This window comes from Mustelus asterias, chromosome 13 (genome assembly GCF_964213995.1).
Source record: "Mustelus asterias chromosome 13, sMusAst1.hap1.1, whole genome shotgun sequence".
Taxonomy (NCBI): Eukaryota; Metazoa; Chordata; class Chondrichthyes; order Carcharhiniformes; family Triakidae; genus Mustelus; species Mustelus asterias.
The window spans coordinates 60,434,252-60,462,250 of NC_135813.1; the positions used below are offsets into that span (position 1 = coordinate 60,434,252).

Here is a 27,999-nt window from a genome sequence, read left to right on the forward strand (position 1 = left end):
AATTCCAAATTCTTTACACTCAACTGTATGTTAGGTTGATGGTCAAAAGAAATTTCAATCAATTGAGATAATAATTGGCATGTTTTTAATTTGTCATGATGTGGGGATGCTGGCGTTGGACTGGGGTAAACATAGTAAGAAGTTTAACAACACCAGGTTAAAGTCCAAGGGTTTATTTGGTCGCAAAAGCCACACAAGCTTTCGGGGCCCCAAGCCCCTTCTTCAGGTGAGCAACACTCACCTGAAGAAGGGGCTTGGGGCCCCGAAAGCTTGTGTGGCTTTTGCGACCAAATAAACCCTTGGACTTTAACCTGGTGTTGTTAAACTTCTTACTTTAATTTGTCAGTCAGGTCTCTCTACTTCTTGGGAGCTGCCCATTATCCTCTGACATCTTGCTCTTAATACGACCAAAAGAAGTGAAATGAGGAGTACAGGTTCAGCATACTGTGTTGGAGCATCTCTGCACTGCACTGATCTGAAGCCATCATTTTGAAACTAGTGTTTGTAGAATTTTACTACCCATTCTTCAGGATTTCTACCCGAAACTTGATTTAGATTTCAATTTATGGTACGATTGGCTTCTCTCTCTGACATTGTGCTCATTATGTTACAATTGAACATTAATCAACAACCCTAGATTTACATCCATACATTGCTGTGATATAACTGTGAGTTAATCAACATCATATAATTGATGGAATGCTGGCCTCGTAGGATTGTTTCTTGCACCAAATTAATCTTAAAAAGAATTGCGAGCCCAAAATGTCAGAAAACTGGTTTACTAAAGGGATATATATATACAGATCAAAAGTCACATTTGTAACCACACCAGATAGTTCTTGGTAATATGTTACATTTGACCTGCAGTGTTCAAATTTCACTCTTAAAACCAGTCACTTCAGTTGACATCACTTGTTCATGTAAATCCACCGGGAACACGACAGAGAAATCCGGTCAATGGAAGAGATGATGCAAAGAATTCCGTTTGAGAACCGTAAAGGCTTTCTTAAAGGAATGAGTGATTCAGTCCTTTGCAGCTTGTGATTTTTCACCTCCCTCAAATGGAAAAGACTCTTCTCCTCCCACCAGGTGTCCTAAGGTTTTCTTCCTTTCTTGCGTAAAGATTGTCCTTCTCCAGAGAATGCAATAAACCTACTGGCTCCGGGATCCTACACCAACAGAAAGTACCATAAGGATTCAACTTGATGCAATCTGACAGAGTCAGAACAAAGAATTTTATAAATCTAAAGAAATGCACATTGCACTAGAAAGATTACTACGTTGGAGTGGGAACTCTGAATATTCCAACACAAACCGAGCAATGTTATAGCTGAAGACACAAAGGACAATGTCAACTACTGAAATATCTAGTTTGATAAAAAGTTTTTAAGTTTGTATTAAATTCAAGATGGAATATGAACAATCAGGGAGTAGTGAATTCACAACAGAGGTTAAAACTTCTTTTTCCTCTGAAATAGCTCAAATACTTGGGAACAATCACTTTCTATAGGAACGCCATCATCATCTGAACAAGCCAAGCTTTTGCTGGATTTGAAGTTTATATGCTGATCTGACATGGTTTGCATTTGCAGATTAATTAATTAGAAAGAGATCTTGGTCAGACAACAGAGGCTACGACAGAATGTCGCTGCAGGCTTGATGGATCAGCCAGTCTTTCCACCAGCCTGTCACTATTAGATGTAGTTTGGTGTTATTACATCACTTGAAGCATTGGATATTAAGCTGCTCTTTGTAAAGACAACAAGGATAATTTTAACCCAACACCCACTTGGTTACAAATTTAAAAAAATGGAAAACCCAACACTTAGCCGCCCATTTCCGCTTGTAATAGAGGTGGGTTCATAGAAACCCTACAGTGCAGAAAGAGGCCATCTGGCCCATCGAGTCTGCACCGACCACAATCCCACCCAGGCTGTATCCCCATATCCCCACATATTTACCCGCTAAAATCCCTCTAACCTACGTATCTCAGAACACTAAGGGGCAATTTTAGCACGGCCAATCAACCTAACCCACATATCTTTGGGCTGTGGGAGGAAACCGGAACACCCGGAGGAAACCCATGCAGACACGAGGAGAATGTGCAAACTCCACACAGACAGTGACCCAAGCCGAGAATCGAACCCAGGTCCCTGGAGCTGTGAAGCAGCAGTGCTAACCACTGTGCTACCATGCCGCCCCACCACAGTGTTAACCACTGTGCTACCATGCCGGGTTGTGGGGGCAGGCAGAGCAATCAGGCAGGCCATGAGGAAAGGGAACTTTATTTCGCATCGTGCTATATTACATATAAGCCTAAAATGATTACAGCAAATATCCAGGCCAATCAGCATGTCTTGTCCATGCTGGCTATCTGCAAAACAAACTCAACTAGTGCCACTCCTCTGCCTTTTCCCAATAGCTCTGTAATTTTCTCCTCTTCAGTTATTATTCAATAATCTTTGGAAAGCCATGATTGATTCTACCTCCACCACATTCACAGGCAGTTCATTCCAAATCTTAACCACTGGCTGAAGTTCTCATGTTGCCATTCACTTGAATTGACGTCCTCTGGTCCCTGACCCTTCCTGCATGATTTTGAATGCCTCTATCAAATTTCCTCTCAACTCTTGCTTCTCTAAGAACAGCCCCCTCTTCTCGAATATATCCTCATCCTCGAAACCATTCTTGTAACCCTTTACTTGGTCCTCTCCAATGCCCTCATATCCTCCCTAAAGTCCAGTGTTCAGAAATAGACACAAAACTCCAGTTGAGGCTGAACCACTTTTATAAAATGTTATCCATATTCACCTTGCTTCTGTTTATAAAGAGATCCTGTATGCCTTATTTAACCACTTTCTCAACTTGTTCTTCCATCATGAATGATTTCCACACATACACATTTGTATTTATTTTATATTGCCTTTTCTCATTTTTCCTACCCAGCTCTTTCACCTCACTGCATTAAATTTCATCTGCTCATTCCACCAGCTTGTCCATGTCCTACTGAAGTAAATTACTACTCTCTGCATAATTCACAATGCTTGAAGTTTTGTGTCATGCACACCCAAATCCAGGCCATTAATACAGAAGAAAAGGAATAGTCATAATAATTATCCCCGGGGAACCGCATTAGATACCTTCCTCCAAAAAACAACTATTCATCACTACTGATGAACAGTCACAGAGACTGGTCACCAAGTATTCCCACTACTTTTTCTTTATTTTGTTCACTGTTACTCTGTTTCTTGTCACCCAACTAACTTAGTATTCATGCTGCCTTTTATTCCATAAGTTTCCTACATTACAGCAGTGAATACACTTCAAAAAATATCTTTGTTGACTACAAAGCACTTCGAGATGTCCAGTGGTCACGTAAAGCTCTGTACAAATAAAGTCTTTCTTCTTTCACTTTGCTGACTAGCCTGTTATGTGGCACTATCAAATACATTTTGGAAGCTCATGTACATCACATCAACTACAATACCACCGTCCACCCCTTCTGCTAGCTGATCAAAAAATTCTTTGTCCTTAACAATTCCATGCTGTTTTTTCATAATTAATCTACATTTGTCAAACCGGCTGCTAACCTTGTCCCAGATGATTATTTCAAAAAGCTTTCCCACCACCGAGGTTAAACAGACTGGCCTGCAGCTGCTGGGATTATCATTACATCCTCTTGAGAAAGGGAGTAACATTTATAATTCTCCAGTCCTCTGGCACCACCTCTATATCCAAGGAAGATTAAAAGATTATGCCAGTGCCTCTGCAATTTCTCCCCTTACTTCTCTTTGTATCCTTGGGTGCATCTGATCCAGTCATGGTTATTTATTAGCATCTGGCCCTAGACTACTTCATTTAGATACTTGATGCCTTAGTTCCATTTCTCTACCCGAGTACAAATTTACAAGATATATAAATGATGATTGACTAAGGTGAAACTTATCTCTACAAATGCAGGTTTAAGTCTAATTGCTGTTGAGCCGCATTACAAGCTGATTGGTGGAAGAAATATTGATTACCTATTTGACTAACTTGCATTTAGAACCCATGTCAGATTAACAGGGAGAACACCAAGGTTGGCAACAGGTGTACTATCTAGTAAAGCCTATTTCATTGTGTAATTACTATGTGTTCTTAGCTGTTTATTCCAGTTAACATTTTAAACACATTTACTCTATTATTAACTCACCTCCTCTACTCGTTTGGGCTGTGGTCGTGAATTCCTGATAAAGGTGATTTTTCCAATTTTGAACTCATAGTTTGGGATTCCTCTGTACAATAATGGTAAAAAGTTAGTGTGCAGTTACCTTTAACTGATACTGTCTAGGAATTATGAACGTATGTTAGTCTTCAGCATTTTTCAGATACTTGGTAAATTTGCACTGTCCTTTAATCATTTGGTCACTGTTTAAATATAAATATCCTAAACACAGTCTTTAGCCTTGTTGCACTCTGTCAAGTTGTCACAGGCTCAAGCCCACTAAAAACTTGAGCACATAATTTTGACTGAACTTTAATGCAGTATTAAGGGAGTGCTGTTCTGTTGAGACTGCCTCTTTCTTGGAGGAGATGTCAAAACGTGTCCGATCTGCCCCCTCAGGTGGATGTAAAAGGATCCATGGCACATTTGAAGACCAGAGGAGCTTTCCTATGTCCCAGTCATTTATGATACTAGCAGTGGTTCAAGAAAGTCAGTTGGTGAAATATGGTACAGGAGCTGATGTTTACAGCGTGAAGGATAACAAGCATACATCTCCTAATTCAACTACACCCCAGTTTGAGTCAGTGTCTCTTTATATCTACCCAAGTGAAACCACAATTAATAATATTATTAAGAGTTTGATTGGTAATTTATCTGTATGTGGCTACTTTCTGTACACAAATTGGCTACCGCGTTCCCCACAATAGTAACTATACTTTCAAAGTAACTCATTGGCTGTCAGTGCTTTACAACATCCTGATCTTCAGGATGATGGAGATGCTATATCATCTCCATCATCCACACTTTAAGCATTTCAAAATTTGGATTTTAATGCAAAAAAAAATGCTGAATGAATAGATTCCATTATTTTCAATTTCCCAATCTTAAGCAGTGCTCAGAGGTTTGGGAATTAATCGCTCGACTTCTCAGCCATAGGAAGAATGGAATGTTATCATGTTTCTTTGTTCTTTACTCTAACATGAAGAAATTAACATTACTTTTTCAGATTGCCGTAACAATTTTTGAATTCTTCAATAATCCTTACTGCACACATCTGTACTCTTCCAATTTTGTCATATTCTTTGAAAGGCAAGTGTCCAAAATCGCACACTGCAATGTGACTTAACCAAAGCCACAGAAATACATCCCACCCTTCTTCCTTGAAGTCAGTGAGAGGATTTTGATTGTCCATATCATGTTCAAGGTACCATCTGAAGCATCACTTTTTTGAGGAAAGTTTGTTGAAGAGCAGTAAAGTTTGGTTATGGAACCAGACATGTTATAGGTCACTTTTCAGTCCAATGGGAATGGTAGAAGTTGTACAAGTGAATAGAACTCTATGATGACTGCCTTTTCCAGTAAGAAATTCTCTCCCTTCTCTAGTTCTAAATCATATAGGTCTCTCTTCAAAGCCAAGTTTTTTTAAATATTCATGGACATCTCTGATCAAGCTGGCATTTAATGACATCCTTAACTGACCTTGAGAAGGCGTTGAGCAGCTTCTCGAACTGCTGCAATCCATATGGTGCAAATACACTCTGTGGTGTTTTGTAGCAGTTTCATGCAATTGCACGGCTTGTTCTGGCATTTCAGAGGGTTGTTAAAAATCAGCCACATTGCTGGGGATCTCAAGTCATGTGTAGGCTACAGCATGTAAGGATGGCAGATTTCCTGTCCCGAAGGACATTAGTGAACCAGTTTTAACAATAAGTTTAAGCTTCTTTATTAGTGTCACAGATAGGTTTACATTAACACTGCAATTAAGTTACTGTGAAAATCTCCTAGACGCCACACTCCAGCGCCTGTTCGGGTACAGTGAGGGAGAATTTAGCATGGCCAATGCACTTATCCAGCACGTCTTTCAGACTGTGGGAGGAAACCAGAGCACCAGGAGGAAATCCACGCAAACGCAGGGAGAATGTGCAGACACTGCATAGACAGTGACCCAAGCCAGGAATCGAACCTGGGTCCCTGGTGCTGCAAGGCAGCAGTGCTAACCACTGTGCCACCATGTCACCCATCTGGTAATAATCTGGTAGAGTAATAGTCATTACAGCATTGAAGGAAGCCATCTGGTCCATTTAGTCCATGACAGCTTTCCGTACAACAATTTAATCAGTCTCATTACTTGCTCTATCCCCATTGCCCTGCAAGTTTATAGGTGCCCATCCAAATTCCTTTTGAAATCACTGATCATCTCCACTTTAATCCCGGGTTGCATTTGCTGCATTAAAAACAAAATCTTCACTCCCTCTGCAGTTTCATGATTAATAATGAGACTAGCATTTTATTCCAGATTTATTAAATAATTGAATTTAAATTTCCTCACAGCTGTCTTGATGGGATTTGAATTTATGTCTCTGTGAACTCTGGAGCATTTGTTCAGATTACCACTATACTTCTGTCCTCAGAGAAAGAGAGAATACACGAGAGTGATTGATAAAGGCTCTAATTAATAGGCTTCTCTAGGACTATGAGGACTGAAAGGCAGAGATGCAATGACCTTAGGATACTCATCAAAAATACCCAAGATTAAGACACATGATTAATTAGTTACTTGATACACAGCATTAATTATAACAGACTAATACTTCTTTGACACTCGGTAACAGTCTGACACTAACCTTTTAATATCTTCTGGGTTGATTTGCGCTGGACTGGGATCAACTCCTTTCTTCTTCCCATCCAGCCGATTTCCGGCACCAGTAAATGCCTGAGAGCATAACAAACCAACACAAATGTATAACTATCTTGATCATAGGCAACAGGATGCATTAACCCTGGGAATACTCATGGAATTTGTTCTCTATGAATTGCTAATTCAAAGTGTAGGAATAAAGCAAGGTGAAAAGGAGTTTATCGGACTCTATGTGGATGGGACAAAAGTTCTTTATTTTGATCTGACATTTTGGCAGCTGTGACTTTAAAATGCAATCTGCAAAATAGTTTACCAAACATCCTTGATTTCTCCTATTGCAATGTTGCAAGATTTATTATTTTAGTCTCATTGCTGACAGGTTTGAGCCCATGATTTTATATTTTTCTCTAAGGATATGGAAAATACTGGGAAAATTGCACGCCTTGCTTAATCCCTAGAGTCCTGAGAATGTGGTGATGGGTCTGCTCCTTGAATCATTGCAGTTCTTGTGATGATGGCACTCCCACAATGGTTTTAGACAGGGATATTGACCTTTCAATGATGAATGACTATCTTCATTCCTGGAGAGTGGTGAACATTCCATCGTATATCTTTTTAAAGCACCTTATTTCTATCCTAATATTGCAGCCACTATATTGGTGTAGCTATTTCAGTTTGTCACGATGTTGGGGGATTAGATGATGATGGTGGGTTCTCTCTTGTTCGAGACTTTTATCCACTACCTGTGAGCCCAAGCCTATATGTTATCCAGGTTCTGCTGCAAATTGACATTATTGGAGGAGTTGAACACTGGAATTATCGGTGTAATGGCCCACTCTTGGTCTTCTGATGGAGGGACAGCCATTGCTGAAGATGACTGGACTATAGGGAAGTACCGCATGCTATCTCGCAGTGACATCCTGGGACTGTGTGACTACTGTCTGAATCTACATTTATTTTCTTTTTGATGAGATTAAACTCCAACCATTTGTGGAATTTCTCTGAATCTCACTGACGCAAATCTTGCTAGGGCTGCATGGTGCCATAGGTTCTTGGAAGTCAAGAGCAGCTACTCTCACTTCTCCTGTAACATAAAGCTCTTGCATCCATGGCCGAATCAAGCCCATGATAAGCTTGGGATCAGAAATCTAATGATGGCATGACTAATAACTCCCTCCTTCACTTGACAGATGATTGGGAGAAGATTGATGGGGCATTAAGTGGCTGAGATAAATTTATCCAGTTTGTTTGTGCAGTTCCTTTAAAGTGAGATGCGAGGTATGTTTAAAAAAAATAACACTCTAGGATGTGTTCTGCTCTCTATGAACCTGGCTCTGGCATACATGTTTGATTCTAGGTAGTTGGAGAATCTCACATAAGGCAGTTTGCAAATCTTAAAAGTAAACAGAAAACCATTTGAAAAGAACCACCAAAGTTGATATTGCAACAAGTACAGAAATACTACTTGTATTTGAAAGTGGATTCAAAGAGTTTAGGTTAGTTCTGAAGAATTGCAATTTAAATTATTTTATCAGCTTGACACAGAAACAGACACAACTATACTGTTAACATGAAATACATTTTAGAACAAGCAATTATCTGCTTTGAACAAGGGTTCATGGGCATTGGAGGTGGTGCTTATGGGGACACAAGATAATCTGGTACTTGGAAGCATTTCCTAAATAGCGTCTGCCATTTTTTTGCCTGGGTAGATTAAGAAATGCTCATCTTGCAAATGTGGGACAATCTTGCATATGTGGGACTCTATTAGAGCAATCATCCACCCAATGTAATACAGGATAAAGAGGTTAGAATAGAGCATACTGACAAGATTGGAGGCAGATTGCATAGAGACTGTAAATTGGGACGATAGCCAATGTAACAAAATGCACTATCACTAATCCCAGGCACCCTATTACAGGACACGAATGCGTTTTGTTTTCGCCTTACCCTGAATCCTAAATCAACTGGCACAAAAACAGTGTGGTCAGTCTCAATATCCTAGAAATAAAACAAAGATAATCCATGTCAAACATCAGGCAGTAAATATGAAAAAGTTGAAATAGACTTGACTTGAATGTTACTGCTGAAAAGACTTGTGGGAGGTGACCTAGAAGTAAACTAGTTTTATATCACATTATTTTAAAGTAAATAAATGCTCAGCTGGGATGTAATTTCCATAACACTTCTAAATCACAGAATACTTTCGTGATCAAGCTTAAACTATTTGAAGGACTTTATACTAGGGTTGCAAAATAAATCCAGGAAGATACATTGTTAATTAGGTCAACAAACATGTAGTTACACTGAGAAATCAAAATAACCCAATAAAATAATAGATGAGAAACATAAATGGAGGGGTCAATTCCAGAAAATGTTTTGTATGTACTACAGTGAAGTGAAGACAGAGATTCTTGTTTAAGTAACAAGAACCAGGTGGTCACTATTTTTATTATAGTAACAAGAGTGCAAAGAATAAATTCACTAATAAGTTAGTCACTTTGAGCCATTGCATTTCCATGCATCTTCAGGCCAGCTTAAAAAGTACAACTGAACAAGGATCTAATTTGTCATTTGAGATCTCAGAGCAGGACAACAGAAAACATGATCAGCGAGAAACAGCAAGATTCTGAACAAGAATATCAGAGCAGATTTGGCAGTCACAAGCATTGAGATTATGACGTACCTGCTCCAACACATCCTTTTCTTTTTAGATAGTAATAAAAAAGACGTGAAAGCAAAATATTGGTGCCTTTAACAACCTCAGGACATCCCAAAACGCTTTGCATCAAGTGTAGTCACCAATGAAATGTCGGAAACAGTGGTCAATTTATGGATAGCAAGGCTTCACTAGAGCAGTGTGATAGGGACCAAATAATCTGTTTATGTTGCTTGAGAGAGAACTATTGACCCATATATTGATTCTCAGCCTCTCTTTTCATCTTTCAAACAAACCATGATTAGCACTCTGGACCACAATCGAGTAAGTATAGGCAGATGTAATAGAAACTCATGGCTTCAGACTTGGTAGAATATCTAATAAATATCACTTTTTCTTCATGGGAGCTGAATCATAAAAAGCTCTCCAGGTCATATGTGGATATCACTGGTGTACATAAAAGGTCTGTTCTACTAACTGTGAATAATAGAACCAGAAATTGAGTGGCCAAACATTTAATCAAGTTATAAATTCTTTGCATATATTCTATAACTTTTTTTAAAAACCTCAAATATGACTCATCAAAATGCATGGACACACACTAAAGCCTTACAGATGCAAACATCAAGTCACATCAAGAAATAGCACAAATACAAATTTGTTCCACATCTAGAAACATAGAAAAACTACAGCACAAAACAGGCCCTTCGGCCCCACAAGTTGTGCCGAACATATCCCTACCTTTTAGGCCTACCTATAACCCTCCATCCTAATAGAAAATCTGATTGCAACCCTTCTCTGTATGACCATCTATAACTGAATAATTAAAAAGACTTGGTTACAGTATTTTCATACCGAGGTGTCTTCAGGCTGGTAATGTCTCTCGGGTTCTTTATATCCCAATGGAGCATCAAAATCTACCTGCGCATTAAATAGAAAAACTGTGAATAGTGATGACTTCCCTTATACCAGACAGAAGAAACAATAAACACAAAAGATGCACATTTGTACATCCTTTTAATTGACATCATGAAAATCTTTCACAGAAGACTAACAAATTTGTAGCAAAATAATCCTTATGATTTCTAAGCTGTTCACCATCCTTGACTGGATGAGGCTACCTGAAACTTTACATCCAACCCTATAGTGCAACAAATGTATGCTTACAGTAGTTGAGGCAGACGGACCAGGAGATTCCCAGGTTTGATCACCGGTTAGTGCTGGGCTTTGTTCAATTGTGGACTTGCTGATAGCAGATATACTACTATTTGCCTCTGCATCACTGGATTTTCAAGGTGCCAAAATATAATTAAATGGGGTTCCTACATCGGATTGCTTTGCAACAATCTCCGCTGGAATCACAGGAGGAGAGGGCAGGATTTGGCTTGGTCCCAATGAGATTTGCCAGACACCCCACTGACACTCACCTTACAACTCGTACATTAACAATGACCATTTTGATTAAGCACTAATCCCCTGTGCGAGGCATTGTTAGAACAGCAGTGGAAGAAACTGGTGATGAGAAGGATCGAATTCGCAGCATGTTTACAGTCCCAAATATGAAAGTATTGCAAAAGCCTTTCCTCTAAACCTCAGAAATAACAAGTTGTGTGCTCAACTGCTTTTAAAATTCAACAAGAAGGCAGCACAGTGGTTAGCCGTGCTTCCTCACAGCACCAGGGACCCGGGTTTGATTCCGGCCTTGGGAGTCTGTCAGTGTGGAGTGTGCACACTCTCTCCATGTCTGCGTGGGTTTCCTCCAGGTGCTCCTGTTTCCTCCCACAGTCCAAAGATGTGCAGAGTAGGTGGATTAGCCATGGTAAATGTGTGGGGTTACGGGGATGGGCCTAGGGAAGATGCTCTTTCGGAGAGTTGATGCAGACTCGATGGGCCAAATGGCCTCCTTTTGCATCATAGGGATTCTATGATTCGAAGAGCTGCTGCATGGTAGTACTTGATTTATTCCATCACTTATAAACAGTGAAATGTGCAAAGAGCAGTCAGGGGAAGGTTGAACAAAGATTGGCACTTCTGTAGCAACAATCGAGTCCTCTGGATGTCCCAAGGCACTTCACAACCAGCAAGTTACTTTTAAAATGCATCACTGCTGTTGTGTCGGGTAACATGGCAGCCAATTTTACACATAGCAAGATCCAGCAATGAGATGAACCACTAATTAAACAGTTTTAGTGGTAGTATTTGAAGGATAAATACTGGCCAGGACACCAGGAGAACGTCCTTGCCCTTAAATTTTGCTTTGGGATCTTTTGTCTACCCAAGGGCAGACAGAATCTCCGTTTAACATCTGTTGAAAGAAGTCACTTCCAATAGTGCAGTATCTCTTCAGTATTGCACTAAAATCCCAGATGAGATAATGTACTTGTGCTTCAGTAAAGAGCAAACCCAAAACCTGACTTAGCTGAGAATGTTGGCACTGAACCACAGACAAAACCTTTAATTAACTCTCAGGATCACCCGGTGGGGTGGCTACACATCAGCAGATCAGGCAAGCACCTTCTCTTTATCACACATTAAATTTCACATTTAGTCATAACGAGAAGCATTAAACACCAAGCTAATTGATGAGACTTACATTCATATCACATTCAATGATTGAAACAGCTTTATCTGGTTTTGTTTCCATGACCCGAAGCTCATAGATCTGAAACACACAGAAACTTTTCAACACCCTTTACCATATCTACGGGTCACGTTGCCACAGTAAATTAGCTCCACTTTGTAACATTCAGCATGCACTTTGAACTTGTCAAAACAGTTGCACAATGTGTTCTAATGCATATACAGTGGTATAGGGGATAATGTTCAGGTCTGAAGGGGAGGGACATTGTGAGTTTTGTCAATGCAGTTGCACAAATAGAGTTATAGCAAGCTTCCCCCACCTATATCCTGCCCTTTATATTTTGAGTACCCTATCTACACCTGCATACTTTATATTGCCTCCAGTTATTCTTCCTAGCAAAATAAATCATAGAATCATAGAAACCCTACAGTGCAGAAGGAGGCCATTCGGCCCATCGAGTCTGCACCGACCACAATCCCACCCAGGCCCTACCCCCACATATTTACCCTCTAACCTACGCATCTCAGGACTCTAAGGGGCAATTTTTAACCTGGCCAATCAACCTAACCCTTCACACTTCTCTGCATTAAATTTCACTGCCACTTGTTTTCTCAGCCTGTCTATGACTTTCGAAGTTTAACACTTTCTTACTCACAGTTCATACTTCCAAATAATTTACAGTAATTACTGAGGGATTACTCAGGCAAAGTTATATCAATACCATACGCACTCTCTTGGGGTAATTTTGATGTCATTTCCCCAAAATATGCTCTTGCTGCATGCTCTGTAATGGAGAGAAAAAAAGCTCCTCTTTGGAATCTCATCTCACTGACCCAGCTTAAAATCAAACCTATGACTCCTTATTGGATTCCCATTTTGGTAGGAAGAATAACTGGAGGCAATATAAAGAATACAATTCTAAAAGGTGTAGATGGACCTTCTAGGTATATGTGCACAAATGATTGAAGGTGACAGGGCAACATACATACATAGCCGCCAATGAGAAATAATTAGAACCTGGAGTTCCCATACAGCACTGGCCACTCACTCACCTTCTCATTGTAGTTGATAGCAATGACATCACCAGTGGTCAAACATGCAAAGTTCCTCAAGGCATTTTCCAATCTGAGAGAATATTAAGGAAAAAGTACAAAACATCGTAGCTAGACAACTGGGTAACTAATTTCCAGCAAAAAAGTGAACAATTTCAGCACTGAACCCAAGTACTTCTAGGTAACAAAATATATGGACAATAACACAATTACCGTCAGTCATGCATCTACTGTGGATCTTAAGCTACCCTGTCCCTTCTCGGTAAATCAAGTGAGCCACTGTTAGAATCTAGACCTTATCTTATAAAACTAGAACATAATCTGACTCAAGATTTAGTGGTTGTTTCATAATAGGACAACCGTCACTGTACACTGTATTTAACTCTGGCTATTCGTTCAAAAAAAAAGTACCTGGCCTGCAGCTGAAACACCAGTTAGTTACATTGTGTGCTTTCAGTACAGCTCCTGCCACTTACATCCATATATGGGATGAATTTCCGAGGCGCATTTTTGACTGATTCTGATATATAGTCATTATGTCGATGACCTTGGACAAGGATTAGGGGGAATAGATGAGAAAAGGGAATTGGGAGGAGAGTATTTTTAAACCCATGTTCAACTGGCACACCAGCAAATGAATCAAAGCTGGGTGCACAAGAGAATGGAAAGGGTGTTACAAATTTCAATAAAATGACCTTCACTGACAGTTTAAGTGGTCCTATATATTATGTTTATTTTACAGCTAGTCTACCACACATGTTGCCCATGTGAAATCAAATCTTCAAGTGAGGTGCAGTTAGAGCGAATGGATAATTTAACTAAGGTTAGGACAAAGGAGATTCTCTGCAGTACTGGTTAAGGAGTCCTAGAGATACAAATCAGGCAGGCAAGAGAGCAACTAGTGGGGAGAGGCTCTAATTATAGCATGGTAAGTGTACTTGAGCCATTTTTATTATAAATGTGGAGATAGTAATTTATAATAGCAAATGCTTAAAAAAGTAAATTAACTTTTTGTGTAAATTATATGCAGACATGAAGGATTAGCATTTTTCTCAAAATAGTTGTGGGGCTAACAGCATTTTCTGTTATTTGTCTAAATTGTATGTGCAGCACGATGGCACAGTGGTTAGCAAGGCTACCTCACAGCGCCAGGGACCTGGGTTCGATTCGCGGCTTGGAATAATTAATTATTATTTTTGGCGCAACTTGGACACCAGCCTTTGGATATTTGTGTTTAATGCTGCATCATCATCTCACTTGAATTTGTAAAAAGTTAAAAAGTTTATTAGTCACAAACAGGCTTACATTAACAGTGCAATAAAGTTACTGTGAAAATCCCCTAGTCGCCACACTCCGGCGCCTGTTCAGATACACTGGGAGAATTGAGCATGTCCAATGCACCTAACCAGCACATCTTTCGGACTGTGGGAGGGAACCGGAGCATCCGGAGGAAACCCATGCAGACACGTGCAAACTCCACACAGACAGGAATTATTTTTATTTATTTTGCTCAGTCATGCACACAAAGGGCCAACTTATGCACGAGTTTGTGGGAAATTTCACATTCCAGGGCCAAGCAGCTTAGAGGGAATATTGCCAAGGAGTGTGAAGAATTGCATACACCCTGAGGCACAATCACGGAAATAAACTACTCGTCATTAAAATTATACATTCATTCACATCCGGGAGTTGCTACTCTCAGGTGTGACAATGCTGTCTTATGGCTGCTCCATAATGTTGGTGTTTAAGGGATCGATCACTTTGGAGATCAGTCACACATTCTGTTTCTTGTCTTTGGTCACTGCCACAATGTTAAAATAATTTACTGCCATTATTATTGAGAACTACATTGTTCAGTTTCAAATTACAAGCCAAACTGATCTGATATGAGGTGAACGCAAACACTCAAAACAATGGCAGACAGGAAAAAGATCAACTGGTTCACCAAGCCTGTACTGTAATTGTGCCATAAGAACACAACATAAGAACTAGGAGCAGGAGTAGGCCATCTGGCCCCTCGAGCCTGATCCGCCATTCAATATGATTCATGGCTGATCTTTTCATGGACTCAGCTCCACTTACCCGCCTGCTCGCCAAAACCTTTAATTCCTTTACTGTTCAAAAATCTATCTTTGCCTTAAAAACATTCAACGAGGTAGCCTCAGTTGCTTCACTGGGCAGGGAATTCCACAGATTCACAACCCTTTGGGTGGAGAAGTTCCTCCTCAACTCAGTCTTAAATCTGCTGCTCCTTATTTTGAGGCCATGCTCCCTAGTTCTAGTTTCACCTCCTTGCTTCTATCTTATCTGTTCCCTTCATAATCTTATATGCATCTATAAGAACTTCCCTCATTCTTCTAAATTCTAATGAGTAAAGTCCCAGTCTACTCAGTTTCTTCTCTCAGCTCTGGAATCAACCTCTTGAATCTCCTCTGTACCCCCTCCAGTGCCAATACATCTTTTCTCAATTAAGGAAACCAACACTGTACAAAGTACTCCAGGTGTGGCCTCACCAGCACCTTATACAGCTGCAACATAACCTCCCTGTTTTTAAACTCCATCCCTCTAGTAATGAAGAACAAATTCCATTTGCCACCTTAATTACCTGCTGCACCCGCAAATTTGTGGTTCATGCACAAGGACACCCAAGTCCTTCTGCACAGCAGCATGCTGCACTTTATTTAAATAATAGTCCATTTTGTCGTTATTCCTTCCAAAATGGATGACCTCACATTTATCAACATTGTATTTCATCTACCAGACCCTTGCCCGCTTAAACTATCTATATCCCTCTGTAGACTTTGTGTCCTCTGCACACTTTGCTCTACCACTCATCTTAATGTCATCTGCGAACTTTGACACACTACATTTGGTTCCCCAACACTAAATCAGCTATGTAAATCGTAAACAATTAGAGTTCCAGCACTAATCCCTGAGGCACACCACTAGTCATTGATAGCCAACCAGAAAAACACCCATTTATCCCCACTCTTTGCTTTCTGTTAGTTAACCAATCCTCTATCCATGTTATTACATTACCTGTAACACCATGCACCTTTATCTTATGCAGCAGCCTTTTGTGCGGCACCTTGTTGAATGCCTTCTGGAAATCCACATTCATCAATTCCCTGTTGTCCACCACATTTGTAATGTCCTCAAAGAATTCCAGTAAGTTAGTTAAACATGACCTGCCTTTCATAAACCCATGTTACATCTGCCCAATGGGACAATTTCTTTCCAGATATCTTGCTATTTCTTTCTTGATGATGGATTCAAGCATTTTCCCCATTGCAGAAGTTAAGATAACCAGCCTAACCATGCCATCTTGTGCGTCACAATACTGTACATATACTCCTCACCTAGAAGCTGTGTAATTTTCTGGGAGAGGCAAAATTTCAGTTAACTACCCAAGGCCAATTAGGGAAAATAAAAGCTGCAAAATCCCTTCAGGTGATCATACTCTTTATGCCTCAGGTAGTAACCACTTCTGTGGCGTCACTGAAGGATACACGGCTTTGGGATTGGTGATATCCAGGAAGTCTGGGGCCTGCGGCTGGAATTTGGAGTAAGTGGCGACCATGAGGTTCACGCTCTCTATCTGGACCAGGCCCCCTTCCTCCAACAGCAGGTTCTGCATCATCTAGAGACAAAGATATGTTAATTAGAACACAGAGATAGAGGCTAACAGCTATTAAAGCTGACCAAGTTACTGGTGTATTCTTAGTATGTCATGAACTGGGATACATCAATCAAGAAACCATTTTACAGGTTCAGTACATTGATTCGATTCAAGGAGACAAGGTTTGACTCAAGTATTTGGAGCACTGGTACTAGTGAACATTTGTGCATCTGACCTCTCCTAAATTGATTCAGTTAATCTTAGCTATGCCACCATATAGATATGTCAAGCAGAGCGTAGGCATTCACTTTTTTGATGAGGTTGGGATTGGGGTGAGGGGGGTGGTGCAGGTACGATTAGTGGTAATGGGTGCGAAACGTAAAAAGTACCACAGTAGAGCGATCTCAGTCCATTTGTCTTAGTGGCCATATGTACGGGAGTAGGCTATTCAACCCTGGAATCTGTTGTGCCATTTCATTATAGCATGACAGATGTGTATCTGAACTCCATTTTCCTGCCATTGTTGTATATTGTTAATTGTATCAATCGAGGTTAAGTACATACAGGCAGGTGAAAAGCATTGATTGGTTGGTTACGTTAGCATTTAAAGAGAGACTCCTGCGACTCGTGGGCACCCCAGGGGCTGGAGTGCATCATCAGCCCACAAAATGGGATATTAAATTTAATTTTGATCAGTTTCTGTGGCAGTTTTTGTATTTAATTATACTGCCCTTTATTTGTTTGCTAAACAGAGTGTAAAGAGACACTTATTGACACAGGAGTAGAGTGGAGTCAGGAGACATATACCCATAAAGTTTCAATTTGGGAATATCTCTATTCAAATAAAGACTGGCTGTGTTTTTTTTTCCTTCACTGACTGGCTATCAGGAGTATAATGTGCAATGGGTAGAACTGAGAAATAAGAAGGGGGAAATCACTTTGATAGGGTTGTACTATAGGCCCCCAAATAGCCGGCGGAAAATTGAGGAGCAAATATGTAAGGAGATTACAGATAGCTCCAAGAAAAATAGGGTGGTAATAGTTGGAGATTTTAACTTTCCCAACATTGACTGGGACAGCCATAGTATTAGAGGATTGGATGGAAATAAATTTGTTGAGTGTATTCAGGAGGAATTTCTCATTCAGTATGTGGATGGCCCAACTAGAGAAGGGGCAAAACTTGACCTCCTCTTGGGAAATAAGGAAGGGCAGGTGACAGAAGTGTTAGTGAGGCATCACTTTGGGACCAGTGACCATAATTCTATTAGTTTTAAGATAGCCATGGAGAATGATAGGTCTGGCCAAAAGTTAAAATTCTAAATTGGGGCAAGGCCAATTTTGATGGTATTAGGCAGGAACTTTCAAAAGTTAATTGGGGGAGTCTGTGGGAAGGCAGAGGGACGTCTGGTAAGTGGCAGCCTTTCAAAAGTGTGTTAACCAGGGTTCAGGGCAAGCACATTCCTCTTAGGAGTGAAGGGGAAGGCTGGCAGAAGTAGGGAACCCTGGATGACTCGGGCTATTGAGGCCCTGGTCAAGAAGAAGAAAGAGGCACATGACATGCCTAGGCAGCTAGGATCAAGTGGACCCCTTGAAGAGTATAAGGGGTGTAGCAGTAGAGTTAAGAGAGAAGTCAGGAGGACAAAAAGGAGACACGAGATTGTTTTGGCAGATAAGGCAAAGGAGAATCCAAAGAGCTTCTGCAAATACATAAAGGGCAAAAGAGTAACAAGGGAGAGAGTAGGGCCTCTTAAGGATCAACAAGGTCATCTATGTGCAGATCCCACAAGGGATGGGCGAGATCCTAAATAAACATTTCTCATCCGTATTTACTGTTTAGAAAAGCATGGATGTTAGGGAACTTGGGGAAATAAATAGTGATGTCTTGAGGAATACACATATTACAGAGGAAGTGCTGGAAGTCTTCAAGTGCATCAAGGTAGATAAATCCCCGGAACCTGATGAAGTGTATCCCAGGACATTGTGGGAGGCTAGGGAGAAAATTGCAGGTCCCCTAGTCGAGATATTTGAATCATCGATAGTCACGGGTGAGGCGCCTGAAGATTGGAGAGTGGCAAATGTTGTGCCTTTGTTTAAAAAAGGCTGCAGGGAAAAGCCTGGGAACTACAGGCCAGTGAGCCTCACATCTGTGGTGGGCAAGTTGTTGGAAGGTATTTTGAGAGACAGGATCTACAGGCATTTAGAGACACAAGGACTGATTAGGGACAGTCAGCATGGCTTTGTGAGTGGAACATCACGTCTCACAAATTTGATTGACTTTTTGAAGGGGTAACCAAGAAGGTAGATGAGGACAGTGCAGTTGATGTTGTCTACATGGACTTTAGCAAGGCCTTTGACAAGGTACCGCATGGTAGGTTGTTGCATAAAGTTAAATCTCACAGGATCCAGGGTGAGGTATCTAAATGGATACAAAATTGGCTTCTTGACAGAAGCCAGAGGGTGGTTGTAGAGGGTTGTTTTTCAAACTGGAGGCTTGTGACCAGTGGTGTGCCTCAGGGATCAGTGCTGCGTCCACTGTTATTTGTCATTTATATTAATGATTTGGATGAGAATATAGGAGGCTTGGTTTATAAGTTTGCAGATGACACCAAGATTGGTGGCATATGGACAGTGAAGAAAGTTATCTCCGATTGCAACAGGATCTTGATCAATTGGGCCAGTGGGCTGACGAATGGCAGATGGAGTTTAATTTAGATAAATGCGAGGTGATGCATTTTGGTAGATTGAACCAGGGCAGGACTTACTCAGTTAATGGTAGGGCATTGGGGAGAGTTACAGAACAAAGAGATCAAAGAGATCTAGGGGTACATGTTCCTTGAAAGTGGAGTCACAGGTGGACAGAGTGGTGAAGAAGGCATTCAGCGTGCTTGGTTTCATCGGTCAGAACAATACTGTGTACAGTTCTGGTCACCCTATTATAGAAAGGATATTATTAAACTAGAAAGAGTGCAGAAAAGATTTACTAGGATGCTACCAGGACTTGATGGTTTGAGTTATAAGGAGAGGCTGGATAGACTGGGACTTTTTGCTCTGGAGCGTAGATGGCTGAGGGGTGATCTTATAGAGGTCTATAAAATAATGAAGGGCACAGATCAGCTTGATAGTCAATATCTTTTCCCAAAGGTAGGGGAGTCTAAAACCATAGGGCATAGGTTTAAGGCGAGAGGGGAGAGAGATACAAAAAAGTGTCCACAGGGGCAATTTTTTCACGCAATGTCTGGAACCAGCTGCCAGAGGTAGTAGTAGAGGCAGGTATAATTTTGTCTTTTAAAAAGCATTTAGACAGTTACATGGATAAAATGGGTATAGAAGGATATGGGCCAAATGCGGGCAATTGGGATTAGCTTAGAGGTTTTTTAAAAAAAGGGCAGCGTGGACAAGTTGGGCTGTAAACCATGCTGTAAACCTCTATGACTCTATGAGTCTGCACAAGTACAAGTAACAGAAGAATAAATTCAGAATAGTACTACCCATTTTGCGTGAAAATGTGTTCCTGGTTTCAAACGCTGAATGGCCTAGTTCTAATTTTAAACTGGTGGCCCCACATTTTAAATTCATCCACTAGATCAAAAAGGGTTTTTCAGTATATATACACTATTGACTTGTTTTACGGTTTTAAAAACCTTTATTAGATAAACCCTCAATCTGCTATCCTGAAGGGAAGTAAGCAACCTGTCTGTACAGTTCAGGGGTAAGCAACCTGTCTGTACAATTTAACCATTTAAGACCCAGTATAATTGTAATGAATCTATGCTGTACCACTACACAGCCAATGTTCATCACTTTGTAAGCGAAACATGAATAGTCACCCAATTCTACCTCAGAGGTGAAATGAGGAGGGCTCAAGCACTGCAATTATTTTTTCTGGTCTTTCTGGGCCTCCACAGATCTCAAAATGTTGAATTTTAAGGATATTCCTTCAGTTACAGTAAACATCTTCAACACAGAGTTTGAGACACAGGGTAGAGATATCAAGGTGGAACATTATTATTGAGATAATTCAAATATCTTTAAAACATTAAAGTTAAAAGTTTATTTATTAGTCACAAGTAAGGCTTACATTAACACTGCAATGAAGTTGCTGTGAAATTCCCCTAGTCACTACAGTCCGGCACCTCTGGGAGGAAACCAGAGTACCTGGAGGAAACCCACACAGACACGGGGAGAACGTGCAAACTCCACACAGACAGTGATCCAAGCCAGGGATTGATCCCGGGTCCCTAGCGCTGTGAGGCAGCAGTGCTAACCACTGTGCTACCGTGCCACCCCAGGGACACATACATCAGGGTAAAAATAGCATCTGATGATCTCTCAAATATCTCAAAGCATCTCACACACAATGAATTACTCTTAACCGCATTGGTTGTTTTTGTGATACAAATGCAGTAGACATTATATGCATAGAAAGTGTCAACAATAGAGTTGAGCACAAGTTTGCTTGCTTGATGTGGCATTATTTCAGGGATTGCTATTGGCCAGAACATCAACGCAACCAGCTGTTGGGCTTCCAAGTGCATAATAGTCTTTTCAAGATGCCAGCGAAGGAAACAGGGTTTAATCGCCAATCAAACAAAAGAGCAAAGAAAATTACAGCACGGGAACAGGCCCCACGGCCCTCCAAGCCGGCACCGACCATGCTGCCAGACTGAACTAAAACCCCCCCTACCCTTCCGGGGACCATATCCCTCTATTCCCATCCTATTCATGTATTTGTCAAGACGCCCCTTAAAGGTCACTAGTGTATCCGCTTCCACTACCTCCCCCGGCAACGAGTTCCAGGCACTCACCATCCTCTGTGTAAAAATCTGCCTCGTACATCTCCTTTAAACCTTGTCCCTCGCACCTTAAACCTGTGCCTCCTAGTAATTGACTCTTCCACCCTGGGAAAAAGCTTCTGACTATCCAAATCGAAAGGAAATCAATCATAAAATTGTTAATCTACTTAATTAGAAGTTGTTTCATTCAAATTATATGATAGTATCCTACTATACTGAATGTAAGTTGCTCAATTCAAATTAGATAATTCTGTTTTTTAAAGCACACAACACACTATCAGATGTTAAATGTGCATTCCAAAAGAATTCCAAGCTGGCCTCTTGATTACAGTAGTCATCTTCACGACATTCCTGACATTGGTACATGCCTTCTCCCAGCCTCAGCTCCCTGAGCATCCTTCGGAAATTAGTTCAAAATATTCACAAGTCTGTCTTGTTAACACCTCAGCAATAACACCTCAAAATATAGTGCTGTTGTTTTACTCCCCACCAATCCCCACTCACCCAGTGAGGCAGATAACAGATCCCTTCCTCTGCCACAAATTCCAGGACGCCACAGTGTGTCATTCGATCAGTCTTCCTGTTAGTAAGTTTAAAAAGCATTGGGTATGTAATATTCAGACGACCTGATGGAGAATATAAAAGAAATGGTTTAAGTCCAGCCATGAAAGGAAAAGAACTAATTCAGGCAGAGGAAAACTTCAGCAAGCCCATCTCTTTTTGGAATATGAAATTCCACCTGCCCACCTTCTTGCCACATCCCTCATTCCTGCTTAATTGCTTTCAAACCCGTTCTACCCTCTGCTGTGACAAACTCCCGCGGTAATTTATTCCACTTGTACATCAGCCTTTAGGTGTTGGAAGATCTGCACAACTTTTGCTCTTGAATTCCTAGCTTTAATCGTTTACCATACCAATTTTGCCAGTCTCCTTCAAAAAGTTAAAAGTCTTAATTCCAAAGGGAAGCTCTTAAATCAGAATGCAGCACATTTCTTATGGCAAAAAAGGAACTTTGGTATGGGTTCATGACATGTTTTAGGAATGAGAGCTGCAGAGGGAGTTCCTTTTTAAAAGAAAATCTGCTAGGATGCTTACAGACACAAATCCTAACCAATCCTTCTCATGAACTGTTGCTGGTACATGTACAAAACAAAAATTCACTTTTAAGACTACCCTTAACTTGCTGGCAAACAGTGGTAAAGACTATCCTCAGGGATTCAGATACTTACTCAGTTGATCCAGAGCAGATGGTGGCATTATTACTGCAGAAGAAATAAAATAAAATCCAGTTAAGTATAAAGAGCAAGGCACCCTCATTTCTGTGATAGAAACAACAGCAATTTTTATTTATATGCCTCTTTAACATATCAAGCACCATGGCATGGTTTATTAAGAGTATGGCAAAACAAAATATTATACTGAGCCACACGAGATAGATTAGGTTAGGTGACCAAAAGCTCAGTCAAAAATCTTGATTTCATGGAGTGTCTTGAAGGAGGAGCGGCATAGATGTTTAGAAAGGGAATTCCATTGTGGGCTGAGGTAACTCTAGCACACCTTCCAATCCAGTTCAGACTGTTAGGATACAAGGACTCGAGAGTATAATGAATTTGATCTGCATATGCATGTCGGAGGGTTGTGGGGCTGGGGGAGATTACAGAGATAAGGAGTGTAGACATTTGAAAACAAAGTAAGAAATTTAAAATCAGGATGTTGAAGTATCAGAAGCCATTAAGCACAGGAGTGTTGGGTGAATTTGGTGTGAGTAATGACTCAGGCAGCAATGTTGCATGATCTCAAGCTTACGGAGAGTAGAATATGGGAGATCAGCCAGGTGTACATTGGAATATCGAGTCTAGAGGTAACAAAGGCACAAATTAGGGTTTCAGCAGCAGATCAGCCTAAAACAGGGATGAAGTTATGTCAATGTTACAGGAGCAGGAAATAGACAGTCTCAGTGAAGGCACAAATGAGGTTGGAAGCTCACCTCAGATTAAATATTTTACCAAGGTTGCGAGCAGACTGTTTTAGTCTCAGAGTGTTGCCAGGGAGAGGGTGGAGTCAATAGCTAGGAAATGGGGTTTGAAGCAGGGGCCGAAACAATGGCTTCAATCTTCCCAATATTTAATGAGGAAATTTCTGCTCAAGTCTGATAGCAGTCTGATAAGTTAGCAACTGTGGCGGAGTCAAGAGAGGTGATGGTGGTGAAGTAGAGATGGTCAGCGTACATGTCAAAAACGTCCGTATTTTCGCACATAATCACTGATGGAAAACACATCGATGTAAAATGGGAGAGGGCCAAGGAAACGTCCTTAGGGGACAGCAAAGGTAACAATTCAGAGCAGGAAACCATTGCAAGTGTTTATCTACAATAAAATAGGTAACAATGAAACCATGTGAGAAGAGTCCCACCCAGCTGAATGGCAGTGAAAAGGAATTAGAAGAGGCTGGTGTGTCTCAATCATATCAGGTTGCAGTCAGGTTAAGACACATGAGGAGGAATAGTCTACCTTTGTCACTTTGGTAAACCATTCAATATTGTGCTAGCGGTAGAGCTGTGATTGGAGGGATTCAAACATGGGAGTTCTGGGGAAAATGGGTGCGAATTGGAGGAAACAAGCTCAAGGGCATTGGTGTGGAAAGGGAGGTTAGAGATCAGGTGGTAGTTTGCAAGGATGGTGGCTCCAAGAGCTAATTTTCCAAATATATTTTATTAGTAATATTGGTTAATGTGAGGACCTGGAGGGGCAGTTGGGTGGTCAACAATTTATTGGGAATAGGATTGAGGGAGTAAGAAGTGGGTCTCTGGGACAAGATGAGCTCGGAAGGGGAATGAGGGCAGACTGGAGATAAATAATAAACCAAGTTCAGGGGATGTTTGACTCAGTAACCTAGGTATGTGGCAGAGGCAGCTGATCTGATGGTCTTGATCTTAGTCATGATGTGGAGATGCCGGCGTTGGACTGGGGTAAACACAGTAAGAGTTTTAACAACACCAGGTAAAAGTCCAACAGGTTTATTTGGTAGCAAATGCCATTAGCTTTCGGAGCGCTGCTCCTTCGTCAGATGGAGTGGAAATCTGCTCACAAACAGGGCACAGAGACACAAAATCAAGTTACAGAATATGGATTAGAATGTGAATCTCTACAGCCAGCCAGGTCTTAAAGATACAGACAATGTGAGTGGAGGGAGCATTAAGCACAGGTTAAAGGGATGTGTATTGTCTCCAGACAGGACAGCCAGTGAGATTCTGCAAGTCCAGGAGGCAAGCTGTGGGGGTTACTGATAGTGTGACATAAACCCAACATCCCAGTTTAGGCCGTCCTCATGTGTGCGGAACTTGGCTATCAGTTTCTGCTCAGCGACTCTGCACTGTCGTGTGTCGTGAAGGCCGCCTTGGAGAACGCTTACCCGAAGATCAGAGGCTGAATGCCCGTGACCGCTGAAGTGCTCCCCCACAGGAAGAGAACAGTCTTGCCTGGTGATTGGCAAGCCGTGTTCATTCATCCGTTGTCGTAGCGTCTGCATGGTTTCCCCAATGTACCATGCCTCAGGACATCCTTTCCTGCAGCGTATCAGGTAGACAACGTTGGCCGAGTTGCAAGAGTAGGTACCGTGTACCTGGTAGATGGTGTTCTCACGTGAAATGATGGCATCCGTGTCGATGATCCGGCACGTCTTGCAGAGGTTGCTGTGGCAGGGTTGTGTGGTGTCGTGGTCACTGTTCTCCTGAAGGCTGGGTAGTTTGCTGCGGACAATGGTCTGTTTGAGGTTGTGCGGTTGTTTGAAGGCAAGAAGTGGGGGTGTGGGGATGGCCTTGGCGAGATGTTCGTCTTCATCAATGACATGTTGAAGGCTCCGGAGGAGATGCCGTAGCTTCTCCGCTCCCGGGAAGTACTGGATGACGAAGGGTACTCTGTCCACCGTGTCCCGTGTTTGTCTTCTGAGGAGGTCAGTGCGGTTTTTCGCTGTGGCATGTCGGAACTGTCGATCGACGAGTCGAGCGCCATATCCTGTTCTTATGAGGGCATCTTTCAGCATCTGGAGGTGTCTGTTGCGATCCTCCTCATCTGAGCAGATCCTGTGTATACGGAGGGCTTGTTCGTAGGGGATGGCTTCTTTAACGTGTTTAGGGTGGAAGCTGGAGAAGTGGAGCATCGTGAGGTTATCCGTGGGCTTGCGGTACAGTGAGGTGCTGAGGTGACCGTCTTTAATGGAGATGCATGTGTCCAAGAATGCAACCGATTCCGGAGAGTAGTCCATGGTGAGTCTGATGGTGGGATGGAACTTTGAACAATACCATGGGGTTCTTAGTTACTGAAAAAGGCTGCTGCAGCACTGTCCCTCAGTACTGCACTGAAATATCAGCCTCAGCTGTTTTACTCAGGTCTTGGTGCAGGGCTTAAACCCAGAATCTTCAGAGTTCGTGATGAGAGTGTTACCACTGAGCCGAGCTTATCTCACAAGGCAGACTTCTTCACAGAACTCCCTTACCATTCAAGGTCTTCCCAATTAGTGATTTTCCTAACTCTTGCAAAGAGACATTATTATGCAATAGAATACTGAACATCAAATCTCTTTCACCTACATAACTCACTGTTCAGCCCCCTTCATTCATGGGGCAAATTCCTTTCCCAACAAATATTCAATCCTACCCAATCCCATTTCCCCATCCACTTACTTTTCCCTCCTTTTTCTACATCTGATCGATCGCTGCCTGCAAACATAGAGACTGAGTAGCATCGGTACTGTGTTGAGAAACGATTCCGAAATGCATGCGGAATTGCCTGGTCGAACATATTGAAGGCAAACTATAGAGGGAGGAAAAAAAGAGAATGACGAAATGGTTGTCAAAAGAAAATCAAAATGCATCACACCAAGGAAAAACGTGTTCACTAAATGATTGATTATAGAATCCTACAGTGCAGAAAAAGGCCATTCGGCCCATCAAGTCTGCACCAACCACAATCCCACCCAGACTCTATCCCCATAACCTAAATGCATTTACCCTGGCTAGTCCCCTTGACACGATTGGGCAATTTAGCATGGCCAATCCACTTAACCCACGCATCTTTGGACTGTGGGAGGAAAGCACAGCATCCGGAGGAAACCCACGCAGACATGGGGAGAATGTGCAAACTCTACCCAGACAGTGACCCAAGCTGGGAATCGAACCCAGGTCCCTGGTTCTGAGGCAGCAGTGCTAACCACTGTGTCACTGTGCCGTCTTGTAAAGCTTCTACGGGTTTTACCAAAGGGAAGTCAGTAGATATGCTGGAAAGTTTCATTTATTAAGGTCTTTCTTTCTTGTTTGAATACTCCAGATTCCTCTTTTCAGGGTTCTAATATTCATGAATAGGAATGACATGCAACACAAAGGCACCACAGTCACACGTAGTTCTTCTAAAGGTAATGACAAACTTCCAAGTTTTGGGTTACTGCAAAAACATAACAGCACAAACCCTATCCTCCATTACTGTTAGCAATTAGAGTCATAAGAGTTTTACAGCACAGAAAGAGGCCCTTTGGCCCATTGTGTCTGCATTGGCCACTAAGCACCTATCTATTTTCATCCATTTTCCAGCACTTGGCCTTTAGCCTTGTATGCTATGGCATTTCAAGTGCTCATCTAAATACTTAAATGTTGCGAGGGTTCCCACCTCTATCCCCCTTTCAGGCAGAGAGTTCCAGATTCCCACCATCCTCTGGGTAAGAAAGTTTTTCCTCCCATCTCCTGTAAACCTCTTGCCCCTTAACTTAAATCTATGCCCTCTGGTTATTGACCCCGTTCCCCTGTGAAGGGGAAAAGTTCCTTCCTGGGCCCCTCATAATTTTATACACCTCAGTCAGATGCCCCCTCCGCCAAGGAAAACAATCCCAGCCTATCCAGTCTCTCTTGATTGCTGAAACACTCCAACCCAGGAAACATCCCGGTGATTCTCCTCTGCATCCTTTCTAGTGCAATCTCTTGGTTCCTATAGTGTGGTATCCAGAACTGCACACAGCACTCCAGCTGTGGCCTGATCAGTGTTTCATACTTGGGATGTTTCAGCACAGAGCTTTTGTCAGCTCCTCATCACCCATATACAATCCCAAGCTCCAGGCAGGAGTTGTGTAGGGACTGACGAGGCCAGATATGATACCCATGGATGCACAATGACGGTGCAGTCTCATCGTATCTCTCCCCTCCCCCACACAATGGCAGCGCCTCCCAGCTCACTCCGGATACTTTACCATGTTTGAGTTGATCCTGGTTGCGATGGCAGACTAAGTCGTTAAGTAGTTTCGCTCTTTGCCCAATAATTCGGCCGTTGACACAAACAAATGCCCACAAGTGAGCTGACTCCGCGAAGCTACGCTCCAGGGCCGGCTGGCAGGGGACGGGCTTCTATTGGCCAGCGGCAATAACATTGAAGCCTTATTGGCTGCCGCGAGGCGGCCAATCACCGGCTC

At 41.7% G+C, this 27,999-nt stretch overlaps 1 protein-coding gene across 1 annotated transcript; it reads right to left on the reverse strand.

Moving 5' to 3' along the window:
* Positions 1-763: 763 nt before the first annotated feature.
* On the reverse strand, positions 764-27,987 carry ufd1l (ubiquitin recognition factor in ER associated degradation 1). The gene is made up of 12 exons (XM_078226851.1): positions 27,781-27,987; positions 26,228-26,357; positions 22,776-22,808; positions 22,051-22,172; positions 16,644-16,774; positions 13,135-13,207; positions 12,095-12,163; positions 10,357-10,422; positions 8,793-8,843; positions 6,829-6,917; positions 4,193-4,274; positions 764-1,169 (listed from the first exon to the last, which is right to left on the reverse strand). Exons 1-12 carry the CDS (start codon positions 27,781-27,783, stop codon positions 1,095-1,097), a joined length of 924 nt encoding a protein of 307 aa, XP_078082977.1. The 5' UTR covers positions 27,784-27,987; the 3' UTR covers positions 764-1,094.
* Between the last annotated feature and the right edge of the window lie 12 nt (positions 27,988-27,999).

Bases quoted from the DNA above. Each gene is read 5' to 3' on its own strand.
- ufd1l (XM_078226851.1), bottom strand. The intron at 16,775-22,050 runs GTGAGTGGGGAT...CTTTGTCTCTAG, and splicing joins TCTGTTATCTGCCTCACTGG to ATGATGCAGAACCTGCTGTT. The intron at 1,170-4,192 runs GTGAGTTAATAA...CTGTTGGTGTAG, and splicing joins AGCCCAAACGAGTAGAGGAG to GATCCCGGAGCCAGTAGGTT.